The sequence below is a fragment of the Cuculus canorus genome, chromosome 3, assembly GCF_017976375.1.
Source record: "Cuculus canorus isolate bCucCan1 chromosome 3, bCucCan1.pri, whole genome shotgun sequence".
Taxonomy (NCBI): Eukaryota; Metazoa; Chordata; class Aves; order Cuculiformes; family Cuculidae; genus Cuculus; species Cuculus canorus.
In genome coordinates, this window is record NC_071403.1 from 47819736 (window position 1) to 47833771 (window position 14036).

Genomic DNA, 14036 nt, shown 5'->3' on the forward strand with positions numbered 1-14036 from the left:
ACCTTCCTTAGTCTAGTGAACCAGAACATCTCCATTTTTTCCTCTTCAGGTAAAATATTCACATTCTCTCACATTAAATATTTTTACTGCAGACAATTTTTCTTCTGCGGCCATTTCACTTTTCATTATTTCTTCCCTATTCACAAGCTCGCTACGTTCATGCTCATTTATATATTTTGGGTATGCTGGGACAGAAACAAAGCACAGGACTTGGTTGCCACCTTCCAAATGCAAGTGATATCAGCAATGCAAAGAACAAAACTGTGATTTCTGCAGGCATTATCTTTGCAGAACTGATGAACTGATAGTTCTCTACGTACTCTTTATATGTCTTCCTGCCTCATTTTTGTGGTGGAAGCAGCTCCAACCTTCCAAATATATTCCTCCTGCTCCTTCTTCAAGGAGCTTAATGTAACTGCAACAGGGAAAACAAGTTATTAGCCCAGGGTACCGAAAGAACTGACAAACTAAAGCAGCAAACAACTTTTTTTAAATCAAGTCTGCAAACCCTAGGATTTATAAGACAAGATATGGCACCTGTACTCAAGAAAGGGAACCGCAAACGTAAAGCTCAAAGTTATCTATCTGGTGTGAATGGCTAGGAAGGATTTGAAAAATATTTTGTAGGGAAGAACAAAGACAATGTTAAATGGGAAGATGAGACAATACACACTAAGTTGAATACAAGTCTTGTATTTTTTCTTTGTCAGACATCTGATGTGCTAAACAAGAGAAATATTCATATGTGGGGGGTTTTTAGCTTTACTTAGGATTTCAAATGGTGCCACACAAGATATTAAACTGCAGATATGAGGATTAGTACAGATGGCAAGGAATGGGAATTCATAAGGATGACAGTGAAAGATGCTCCAAAGAAAACAGAATGACAAGATATTATAAATGGGGTACCTGAACAATCAGTCACGATACTGATCTTTAAATATTTTTGTTAGTAGACCTTAGAACAAAAGCAAAGGTGCTAATAAAATTTGCTGATGTCAGAAACTTCAGAAGCAACACTATAGAGTAGAACCAGAATATATATCAATCAAAAGAACAGATGACCCACCAATAAGAAGCAGACCAATAAAAAAAACAGTATATGATAGTACCGAGTTCTGAACAGAAGGACTTGATATAAATGTTCATTTTGAACTGAAGGCATCAACTGAAAAGAGAAGAGGTGAAAAAAAATTTGTACCTGCCAGCCAACAACAAAGTATCCTTAAAGCATCAATCTGATGAGATCATGCAGGAGGCTAATACTCCCAGAGGAGTATCAAAGGAGTTTTTTTCCAAGAGAGATCTGGAATATGAATGCTATTGCACTGGGAAGACTTCACCTAGAATACTGCATACAGTTGTGATCAATTACACTGAAGAGTGATAAGTTCAACTTGAAATGGGTACAGAGAACAGCCAGGAGAGACAGACATGATTCTATATGTATGTTACTCTATTAAACAAACAGTCAAATTTTTGCTATTTCATTTGCTACGTCAGGTTAGGCCCCCTTCTGAGGCACTTCTCATAAGAAGTTTAGCATTATGAAATCCTAGTTCAAAGTGAGACCTCTGAATATGTCAATATAAAAAAAGCAATTAATATAACTTGCTCGGCAAAGCCCACATTAGAATATGAAAATAAACAGCAGCTGGTAGAAATACTTCTGAGGTCCCTAGGCTTTTCAGACAAGTACTTTAATGGCCAAGACATATCTTTTTCAGCTTAAATCTACAGAGACTCATGCAATATATATATATATTCTTCAAAACGTCTTATCTCAAACTGCGGTCTCGTGAGCTGTTCCAGTACAGGACAGCACAGCAAAGTTTAAGCAATCGTTTTTCCCCAAAAAATTCAATGGAGACAGCATTCAAATACAAAAAAAAGCGAGAATTCTTGAAAATATGGAAGAGCAAGAGGAAGATAGTAATATGATAGTACTATAATATGGAAGGTAACAAGCTATCAAAATACTCAAGGTTTTAAGCATCAGAATTCTAACAACAGTTTATCACCAGACTCCCAAATAAGTATCCTCTGTACTATCACCTTCCATAGTAGAAAATACAACAAATACAGAGATTGTTGCAAAATCAAATGTTAATTCTTAACAAATAACATAATTATAGCACAATACCTGCATTTGTCATAGGTAGTTCTATAAATAAACATGATCAAATATTTAGGTCCTTTTACTGCACTGAAAAAAATTTAATTTCAGTGCATTTTAGAGTAAGAAAATACATTAGAAGAATACGATGAATATACTGATTGGTTTTTTTGGTGTTTTTCTGCATTTTTAGCAAAATATAATACTATTATTAAAAGCAGCTCCATGTACAAAAGAAAGGAAAAAAACCCACTTACTCTCATGAATGTTTGATTATGGATCTCGAAGACTATTTTAATGCCAGTTATAGAAGGACACAACAATTACAGATCTGAAAGGCCTGGTTATCCTTATTAGCACCCCAATTTCCTATGTTTGTTCCTCCTTTAGAACCCCACCTCCTGCTTGAGGCTTACAGTGATGCTTCTGAGTGTAAGGACTGCAAAAACATCCTTCCCTCCTTAGATTCTAAGAATGATTATTGGGCCAGGAAGGGTGTCTTTCTCCCATGAGGTAAGCATACTGTGGCTGCAATGTAGCTGCCCCTCACCAGGAGAATTTTAGACTAGATATTAGGAAACATTTCTTCACCAAAAGGTTTGTCAAGCATTGGTGGTTTGAGCCACCATCCCTGGAGGTATTTAAAAGACACGTAGATGTGGTCTTCAGAGATACGGTTTAGTGGTGGACTGGGCATTGTTAGGTTTATGGTTGGAATCGGTGATCTTAAAGGTCTCTTCCAACCTAAACAATTCTATGATTCTGTTATTATATATGCACACTGCATATACATATATACATGCGTGCACACAGAGCTATTTGTATGTGAATGTTTATTTATATATGTGTATATAGACATATTTGTGTATGTATGCATACACAAGTATTAGACACATAGAGAGTATTCCTAACTTGTCACTCTGAACTGTGATTAGGCCAGGATATGATGCTATGAAAACCTAAGAATATTTGATTGACAGCAACTTTTAACATGCATGCACGTAAGCTGACATACTAGCATACTAAGATCTCCTACTGAATATGTATTTTTCTCCATACATTATGAAGTATCCCAATATTTACTTTTACGATATTTTAATAGGAACAGAGGGCAGGACAGACTTCTATTGTGCATTTTGCATAGACAGACTACAAAGCAAGGCTGCAGTCCTGCTTAGCAGAAGTAGCATAAAAATAAGTGCTTTCATCCCTGTTTTACAGGTGGGGAAAATCTACACTAGACCAAAGGAAATCTACCTGCTTAAGAACATAGAGCAATGTCAGACTTTTCACTTCTTCCCTAGATTATACCAGTTAACGTATAAGTGAACTGTTCTTTAAATGGTGAGATAGTCCTTCTCTGAGAAGGGAAGATTTTAACAATATTATTTTGATGAAACTAATTTTCACAGCTCTATTAGTAAGGCAGAAGCAAAAACATAACTGTTAAATGTAGTACTTAGTATCACATATGACCAGGTTTTGAAAGCTATCAGAACAACTCCAAGTAGTAGGTTCACTGCACTTGGTAATAAGTTCACATTTGCATGAACAAACACTAAATTGCATTGCTAATATTTACTTTGTATATATATTATTTTTTAATGATTTTCTTACTGACATCTGCAAGAAATTGGTACTAATGACTTGGCTTTTTGTCTATGTTCTCAACACGTTACACAATTTACATATATTTAAACGGCTGCTTCATTAAAAAAGATCAATCACTTGGCACCACAGATCATACTTAGAACTAATTGCATTCAGTACTTACTGGTGCACACACAAGTTATTCTCATAAGTATTTGTATTTTTGTACTTTTAAAAGAGAAGAAAATTAAATCTGTATGGCATTCTTTTAATTGTATATGATACTTCATTATTGCATTACTTTGTGTCATTGCAGACATTACAAATGTGCATGACTGTCACCATTACATACTGGGTGCTAGGATAAAGGAGAAAAGTACCTGTCATGTTTGAGTGTAAAAGTTTCTGAGACTGAAAAATCCAGACACTGATGCTCCCTCAACCCAAAAGAGATAGCATATCCAACTTATGATTCTGCCCAACATGTTCCAAGAAACTAGAAACTAAAACATAGGCAGAAGTGAATAATTTCAGGTTTAAGCAAGGATGAAGTGTTGCCAACATCTGACCACTAGTCCTAAAATTAGGCCATTTATAACAGTCTTCTCTCTTTGTCTCTATTGCTTGTTTTGGTTATGACCTTTGTGTAACTAGACAATAATGATAAAATCCACTACCTAAAAGCCTCCTTCACTATTTCAAATTGAGAGGTGTGGAGGGTTGCTTCTTGTAGTTAGCAGTTTTAACAACAGAAGCTTTTTTCCAGCACCTTCACAGTTCCTTTTGTTTTGTAGCACACTTTAAAAAAAGGAATGAGCTAGAATAACTCTGCATATTGAAAAGGCAGTTTCAGCTTGGACTAGTTTTTCATATTTGTAGCAAACAACTCTAGGAATCACCTTCTGAAACACATATACCCTCAGAATCCCTTCTTCCCACACTCCACAGTTCCTTCTGGCTCTTGCTGTCACATAGCAGACTAAATAGGCAGAAATGGCTTTCAAAAAAAAAAAAGCTACTCAAAGCCCAAAGGGGAAACATTCACTATTTCCAAGACTTCAGGTTCCCTAGTCCTCCTGACATATTTGTTCAGATGTTCAGCTTTCCCTACTCCTCATCCCTACTCTCCTGCTCCTCTCAAACACCGTTTGCAACTGCCTTTGCCCAAATTGCAACCTGGCCACAGCAAAAAGCTGTCACTGTCCTCTATCACACTGACCTCACCACGGCTGTGCTTGACAATACCCATTTCAAATATCCTTTAAGAAACTAGGCCTCATTTTTCTTAATTTTTATATTGACTTTATAAGTCTCCCAAAGTTAAAATATATAATTAGTCTCAGTTTAGAACAAGAGCAAAACCAAAAGCAGGGAGCATACTTCACTTTACAGCTGAAGAGAGATTTTTCTTTCATATCTTGATTTAAGCTAGTTGATGATACAGAAGGCTAGCATTATTCCACGTTTACTCACTGCTGAATCTCTTGCTTCTGGAATACCTGTATGCCTAATAATATACATGCTACACACATGCAAAATACATTACACTCAGAATCAGTTGCCATTGTAGGAAATCCAGAGATTAAAAGGAAGAAAAAATACACTATCATTCCAGATGGAAAAGTGGTCCTACCCAGGACAGAAGGCAAGGTAGAATAATAAGCATAACATTAAGAAAACTTGCTCTCCCAGTCCTTGTGATGTGTTGGCTGTGATGATAAATACAGGACCTTCTATAAGCCAATTAATTTCTAGTTAATTGCAATACATTTTTGGATACAAAATTAAAACTAGAGTGCAATCTCTCTCCACTTTGTCTTATGCTCCTTGTGATCTTATTGATCTTATCCAATTTCAGAATTAATAGGAAATGCTAGCTAAAAGCCTAAAATACTTTTCTCCCTTCCCTAACTTCTGTCTCTTTTATCCTTCTACCTTACCCCTCAAAAAGATCAGGAACACAACACACAAAATGCTGACAGATTATAGAGGTTTGCTTAGTACATTTACCTCTCACTACTGACAGTATATCAGCTATGGCAACGTTATACAAATGTGCAATACTTTCCCATCTCCAAGTGATTTCTTCACAGCTGCAAATGTACCATCATTCTGCATGGCCTGTAATTTACTACTGGCTCCATCTTTCCTGTAATAGAAAAGTGAACAACTCTATAGCTGTAACAGCCAACTCCTTCAATCTATAGTTGCCCAGCAGTTTTGCTTGCTCTTTCTTTCCTAACGGGCCAGTTTTATGGCTAATCAATTATTTGTCAGTTTGGGCATTTGGAGGATTTTCTTTGGTGCGTTTGAGCACATTCCTGCATAGGTATTGAGTCTGCTTTTCTTTCAGTAAAAGGAAAATATTCATCTCAAAGTGAGATCTCTGCCAGGAACATCATACTTCCTATTGTTAATTGCTCAAGCACAAAAAGCTAAAAGCTAACAATAATACTCTAAAATTTTCACTTTTTTAATTTGTTCACAGAAGTTTTATAATCTGTTTCTATTATGCAGTTAGTCTGCTTATTGCTTCTATGCAATTAGAGGAGAGGAAATTATGTCTATATGAAAAGTACAACTACTTATGTCCAAAGTATTAGGTTTTCCCCTCTCTTCACGTTAAAACTTTACTGGTAGGTATTGGGGTTTTACTGTTTGTTTAAGGAACATACTGACTTTTACCCTTCTATAGGCGTAAGCCAATAAAGCTAGTCACTTTTGGGGGTAATCAGGGAAAAACTTTCTATATGTCTCATTTCTATGTACTATTCAGAACACCCTAGGGATACAGATGCAGAAATACCCAGAAATACGGTCAGATTGAATAACTCTTGTGTGCTTACCATATGGCATAGGAACAGGTACCCTACAGTCACATGCATTTTGTATGATAAGGAAATAAGAAAAAACACCTTCACAGAAGTTACTTCTGACTGTATCAACGTCTTCCTGTGACTTACATTTATTAAAAATGATGTAACTTACAACAAAGGAAGTCCTAAAGCTGGCTAGTTGGTATGGAGATACAGAGCTACCAGTAATGTCTGAAGGAAAGACCACATTTCAGACACACCATTTTAGTGTGCACCTAAGCACAGAAAGAAAACATTGAATGACTAAACATCTAAGAAATTTCAGAGCTAAAGATAAGACGTTAAAAAATCTCTTAGTGCAAATGTCTTTCTAGAAGGATCCCTTGAAGCAGAATGTCCATCTCCAGCTGAAAGCACATCCAGAGAGAGATACTAATGTTCCAATGCACGTTAAGTCTCCATTCCACCACTGCCCATGCTGCAGCAATTTTTTAAAAAGCAGTTTAAAATATTGGTAAGAGCTCCCCTTACTGGTCTGCCTTCAAATTGTTAAGGCTTCAATCCTGAAAATCTTTTTATATGAAACAAAGATGGATAAAATAGTACTTCTAGTCCACACTTTTAAAACAAACAAAATGGGAAAAAAAAAATTTCCCCATCACATTTCTATCAGAGACCCTAATTTTTAAATTTCTCATTAGTTGTTAAGTCATGAGACCAAAGATAATGACATAGTTTAGGAAGAATTTTTTTTCAATCATTATGAGCTTCAGCAATTTATCGAATCTTTCATTTTGTACAGCACATGTAAGCCTTGCTGAAGTCTGAATTACAAAACAAACACAGACACCCAATTCCAACATACTGTGTAATGCTTCATTTCACAGTAACCTCGACCAGCTTTAATGGGATCATTTGTGGGATAATGTATAAGTCAGGGTGAGAAAAGTATCAAAATCTGCTGTGAAACTGAGAAATAGAAGATTTCTTACAAAAGCTTACTGTTTTCTTCAATGGCCTACTGCCTGGTTGGAAGAGCAAATATATGTCTCAGCGTATTGGTTGACATGATTAAAGGCCTATTGATTTTGTGTGTGTGTATATCTATATAACTTTTCTTTTTGAAATATATATATATTTCTAGAACCCTATTTTCCCAAGCTCAGCCTAGGAGCTGACTGAAACTGGACACCTGTCTTACTTGGCATCATCACCATGAAAGTTAAAATAAGCCATTTTAACGACACCATGGAATACTGTTATCTTGATTTCACAGTAAACAATGTTATTTACTTCAGCTCACAGTAAGCAAGCCTGTTAATGCATAAAATGCACACTGTCTAGTTTGTTCTTGTACTTGAAGTGCCCCTGCAGAGTTAACTTGAGTGAGAAAAAATAGTAAAATCTGTTATGCCACATTAAAAAAAAAAAGATATGCTTTTGACTACATCCTACAATTGTGAAGATTGTAAAACAGGATTTCTTAATGTACAACAGCACTTGGAGAAGTTTCTGTATAGCACATCACATCAGCCATCTAGCTTTCCGCACTGTGCTACATAGAACAAAAAAAACTATATCATTATAAGTACATTAAGCTTCTAGAAAAACTAAACAAATAAACTCTCTCAAGTCTATCATTCTTTATTCCAAATGGATTTTCATTTTTATGAAAAGACACTGGCAATTTATCTACAAAGTCAAATCCACTTAGTTCGGGTTCTCTCAGGTAAGATGGTGCTATTCCCTGAAGCATTCACTATTTTCTTTCACAAGTTTTCTTTCTTGAGGCCATATCTGTTCTCTCTATCAACTATTGGTTATTTCCTCCTTTACTGCACTGGACAATTATTCTCCCTGGGCTAAGTGTTGTGCAGAGAAAAAGAAAAGGGGACTTACGTCTTGGTAACAAGATAGGAAATTAATTATATCTATACTAACTAATTCTAGGTCATCATTGTGCTGCCAACGCCTATGTTAAAAAACCCACCCTCCAGAATTAGTTTATCCTACAATGTCTGAATGTATCTAAATATGTGTGAGCATTTAGGCTTATTTGCTTTTGTGGTACACTATTACAGAGCTTTGCTTTGAAGACCATTAATAAACAAACTTAAAAAGATTAAGTGCTATTTTGTTTTAATAGGAAGCTGAATTTTGAGTTTGCATCCCTCTCTTCCCATTTAACACATATTTTGTTTGCATTGTCCAAATTCTCTTACCTCGCTTTGGAGATCTCTCTCATCTTTCTGTCAAACTTGTCTCTTCAATTTCTGTACTTGTAGTAATGAAAGTTGCATTTATAAGCCTGTTCAGAGTTACAGTAACTTCTCAAGAACGACTGCTTACATCACAAAACAAAAACAAGTGAACTTGCAACCTTTTCTAGAGCTACTCATTATAAATAACTAGCAAATAAGAAATTAAGTTCAAACAAGTGCCCTGTAGGTAATTATTCAACCATGCTCTTCCTTCAGTACACAAGTTAATTTTAACTCAGACTGACAGAAGAAAATTAAGCACCAGCTCAACCCTTAGCAGTGAAAGCCCATCAAGATAAAATTTGCTGCTTTAACAAGAAGTCTGTCATGTAAGCTTGATTTTTGCTGCTCAAATGCCCCTATGCTAAACCAGCAAAATAAAAGTGAATATCACCTCTGGATAGAAATATTAAATTAACATATAATATTTCAAATACAGCAAGAGCTGATGCTCTCACTGTATCAGCTCTATTCACAAAATACATATATATTTAAACAGATCTCCTTAACCTTTTATTCTCAAAGGCTTCGAGCCTTTAAACGAAGAGATTCTTAACACAATGTTTCATTGCTTGAGCTCCACTCACCAATAATATTTCACATCTAAGTGAAAGCCAGAGAAAACATTTAAAATCTACAAGTGTAAATGTTAACTATCTCAAAATGTCTTGACATTTTTCTTGTATCTATTTTTCTCCCATCTGGGCTATATGCATATATGTACTTCTAAAAGCATATAAACTTTCTGGGGTCCAAGTTTATTCGACCCCAGAAAACTTTGATTGTTTGTGGTTTGGTTGTTTTAATACATATACATACTCAAGTTCTAGGAGCTTCCTCATTGGATTTCCTTCACCGTATTACATGATAAAGACACTTTTCCCTAGAAACTACAAAGAACTTGCCCTCTCCAGACTCCATAAGGAAATAATTTGCTTCTTAGTATCTTTTGTTGATTCTTCCAGCCTAGAGCCTCAGGCTTGGTTAGGTTGCAGGAAGGATCCAAGTCTTGACAGGTTTAGCGCTGAAGTCCATAAACGTGCTTGCTTGAAGAAGATTGAGCAAAGAGTACAAGAACATATGCCTGTTTAGTTTATACAGTTTAGAACTTATACCCTTTTGTATTACATAAGCCACTTATCACTGGAAATACAAGCTAAGACACAGGTAATTACAGGGCAACAACAACTCTGTACAATTAACCAGGAGAAAAAGACAAGAACTGTAAGAGTTTATCATAGAGTCAAAAGGAAAATAACAAAAGAAACATAGCCCTAGACATGCTAAATAGAGAGAAGTTTAACAGGTGTAATTCTTTTCAAATACGACTTTTCAAATACTGACATTTGAAGAGAGAGTGAGGGATCATTTACCTTTCATCAAAATCTGGATGGAAAATAAACTAAGATTCCAAAAAAAGGATGTAATACACTTTTAAATTAATGGCATTAAGCTATCATGTTATGTTAAGACTACTGGTTATCTCTCCATTAAATAAGCATCCAAAACTCTTCCACAAAATAACAGTTATGAGGTCAATATTTGACCAATCTCAAGAAAGAGGTAAGGAGCCATAAACCATTCATAAGAGATTTCAACTTATTTTACATTAAGATGTATAAGCTGGTTTTTTGATGTACAAAAGTAGGGAAGCGCCTACTTCTAAAAGAAAGATGAAACAACTTGGACCAAGATCCATTGTTGTATACCACCAAAGAGAAGCGGAGGTCCAGAAACTGCCTGAAGCAAAATTCCACAGGGCTATTTATCTTCTACACAAGCCTGAATACATGCAATTCTGCAGAACTTTCTTGGGATAGCTTTTTGATTTAAAAACATATAATGAAACTTTCTCCTGAAGTTTCCCCTATCCCTGGGGGAAAAAATCCACTAGCTAATCTGGTATTTACGGGACTAGAAACAAAAGCAACAGAAGGAGAGTCAGTACAGAAAACCGTATAAAAGCCTTCCTATTTACAGTAGTCTTTCCCCCCAGGATAAAAAGACGGCATCTGTCTGATGTACATGAGCAGCTCCGAAAACCTAGCTTCTCTTTGAAGCAATATCCTAGCAGTCTTCAATTTATAGATGATTACTTACGATAATATCCCAATAAATTTGACTACTTTGAGTAAAAATTAGGATAAGAGAAAAAGGTAATACATGTTATTTTTCTTCTTTTTCTAATCTGTATCTGCCATATTTGTGGACAGGAAACTTCACAGGTTTTATCATCATGCATTACTGACTTACTAAATAAGCCAGTGTCTGAAACAATGAGTTACAAATGCAATCTAGAATTTTTACTCTCAGTGTTAAAAAACCCAAAACTATGAAACTATGTTGCTCTTTCTTTGCAGCAGTGTGCAGTAGGGGAGGAAGAGATAAGCTGAAAAACAACACAAAATAAAACAAACAACACCCCTAAACAAAACAAAACAAAAAATCAGTTTTCTTCACAGATAGAGCAACCAAGTCTTTATTTCCCCTTCCTGATCACAGAGCTTACTGCAACAAGGTACTAGCTTCTGTGGAAAACACAAGCAGTTACATCTAGAGGATTTTTCTCTCACTACACTAATGTAACTCCTTTAATTTATTATTGTTGAAATGCAAGTAATCAGTTTACAATTAAAATGCGATGATATGGGGTAACGGATTTTTTCACCCCCTTCACCCCATATCCCCTGCCATGTCCCCCTTTCCTCCAAACATCTAGATTCTCACCTCCACTCCACAAACCCAGAACGGCACAGAACGCACAGCCTTAGTAAAAGTAGGCAAGTAGTATAGCATGTTTGTAAAATGCTGGGGAGGAGAAAAGCCAAACATACTCCTCATAAATCCGAAAGAAAATTCAAACCAACCTTCATTTTGGTGTATAAAATCCATTAAGTTAAAGCAGTATCTAACCATGCTTTTGGTTTCTGGAAATGTTCCATCAAGCATAAATCATACTTCAGCAGACATTCTTTACATGCCATCAGTCACACTATAACCAGATATAATCTATTCCACAGGAATATAACATGTCAGAGGGAGTACATATAGCATTCCAAGAGAGAGACACTACTCTAATTTTTGGGTCATACCATCTTGGAAGACTGAAGTCTTATAAGGGAAAACAGAGAGCATGCATCAAAAATTCTCTAGGCAAGTCCTCAAGTGTACAATTTTAAGGATTTTAATACAGATACTATAATATTTCAAAATGAGAAAAAAATCCAATTCAAGAGAATTTTGTCTAAGAAAATGATTTTTTTTTTTTTCAGAGTAGCCACTTCCACTTAGAACTTACTAACCACAGCATATCTATTAAAAAAGTAACAACCCTAGCTATTGAAATCCACTATTCCAAAACTCTAGTCTTTTTACTTCTGAGTAATAGGAAAAGAGTTCTGGTCCATTAACTCTCCCACTCTCTCCTGGAGGAAGTTAACCAATTCGGCTAACACGAAGACATGAGTTTCATCAAGATCTTGTATGATGAACTTCTTTCCCAATGCATTTGACTCATCCAAGTAGAGCAGAAACTGCTTCATTGCTGGGTCACTGTAGAGACAAATACACATAAGATCCAACCTCATTAAAATGTCAAAAACAAACAAAAAAAATATACCCTATGGAATTTGGACTGGAGTTGTTTAAAAAAAGGACAGGAAAGAAAGGATGAACGATTATCTCGCTCTAGAGTCAGCAAAGAAACACATTGCTCACAACAACAAAAAACCCCAATGTTTGTAAGCATTATAAAGAACAAAGGGAACATCTAATGGTTAATCAAAAGTGGAAAACGGTATCTTGAAAAAAGAAGTTTGGTATTAGGATTACCTAAAACTATCTCTCTCCTTCTCCCCCAAAGGCCACATTTCTCGTTAGTCTGCTGCTTCAGCATCACTGCTACTGGCAACGACTTTTTTGTTTTTGTCTAGAATCTTAAGTTACTTAAAACATTTCCAGCTCTAAAGAAACAAGCAGACTTGGACACAAAGAACGTTACTAACCATTCAATCAAAACGCCTTTCAGAACATTCACCATCTTCTCACTTCTCTTAGAAGCAATGAAAGAAAGAGGAGATAGGCACAAATCTTGCTTTGGGTTACACACGTAAACAGGAGAAATCTGAAAGAAAAAGAACCATAAAATAATAGAATGGTATGGATTGGAAGGGACCTTAAAAATTATCTAGTTCCAACACTCGTGCCGTGGGCAGGAACACATCCCACTGGATCACATTGCTCAAAGCCTCATCCAGCCTGGCCTTACACCTCCTGGGATGGGGCACCCACAACTTCTCTGGGTGACCTGCGCAAGTGCCTCACCACCCTTAGAAGAAAACATTTCTTCCTATTAGCTAATGTAACTTTCCCCTCTTTCACCTTAAAACCACTCAGCCTCATCCTATGCCTGCACTCCCTGACAAAGAGCCTCTCCCCAGCTTTCTCATAGCCCCTTCAGGTACTGGAAGGCTCCTGTAAAGTCTCCCCCCAGCCTTCTCTTCTCCAGGCTGAACAACCCCAACTCTCCTAGCCTGTCCTCGTAGGTTGCACTCAGCGACCCTTCCAGGTGGGTTGGTCTGTCCGGCCTCCTTTCCTTTCCTCGCCTCCTTTCCTTTCCTCGCCTCCTTTCCTTTCCTCGCCTCCTTTCCTTTCCTCGCCTCCTTTCCTTTCCTCGCCTCCTTTCCTTTCCTCGCCTCCTTTCCTTTCCTCGCCTCCTTTCCTTTCCTCGCCTCCTTTCCTTTCCTCGCCTCCTTTCCTTTCCTCGCCTCCTTTCCTTTCCTCGCCTCCTTTCCTTTCCTCGCCTCCTTTCCTTTCCTCGCCTCCTTTCCTTTCCTCGCCTCCTTTCCTTTCCTCGCCTCCTTTCCTTTCCTCGCCTCCTTTCCTTTCCTCGCCTCCTTTCCTTTCCTCGCCTCCTTTCCTTTCCTCGCCTCCTTTCCTTTCCTCGCCTCCTTTCCTTTCCTCGCCTCCTTACCGGCAAGTAAGCAAGTCCCGACCGGCAAGTAAGCAAGTCCCGACCGGCAAGTAAGCAAGTCCCGACCGGCAAGTAAGCAAGTCCCGACCGGCAAGTAAGCAAGTCCCGACCGGCAAGTAAGCAAGTCCCGACCGGCAAGTAAGCAAGTCCCGACCGACAAATCCCACCGCTCCAAAAAGCTGCACTCCCTTCCTCCGTCACCCGTACGGTCGCCTCGCTAATGACGCAACCGATGCTGTCACGCACATGCGCAGCCCCCCCCTTCCCCTGCCCTCAGCTCC

General features: G+C 37.3%; 1 protein-coding gene across 4 annotated transcripts; it reads right to left on the reverse strand.

Annotated features, from left to right (window-relative positions):
* Positions 1-11951: 11951 nt before the first annotated feature.
* On the reverse strand, positions 11952-14027 carry GTF2H5 (general transcription factor IIH subunit 5). Of its 4 annotated transcripts, none has more exons than XM_054061106.1 (3): positions 13910-14027; positions 12788-12906; positions 11952-12335 (listed from the first exon to the last, which is right to left on the reverse strand). In XM_054061106.1, the coding sequence occupies exons 2-3, from the start codon at positions 12820-12822 to the stop codon at positions 12155-12157; spliced, it is 216 nt and encodes a 71-aa protein (XP_053917081.1). In that variant the 5' UTR covers positions 12823-12906; positions 13910-14027; the 3' UTR covers positions 11952-12154. The 4 variants fall into 4 exon arrangements, with proteins under 4 accessions (XP_053917081.1, XP_053917080.1, XP_053917082.1 ...); XM_054061105.1 differs by having other exon boundaries at positions 13923-14001; XM_054061107.1 differs by having other exon boundaries at positions 13888-13981.
* Positions 14028-14036: the final 9 nt, after the last annotated feature.

Coding starts and splice junctions, on each gene's coding strand:
- GTF2H5 (XM_054061106.1), bottom strand. CDS start 12,822: ATGGTGAATGTTCTGAAAGGCGTTTTGATTGAATG. Junction 12,336..12,787: donor AAAGGCGTTTTGATTGAATG/GTTAGTAACGTT, acceptor TTGTCTCTACAG/TGACCCAGCAATGAAGCAGT.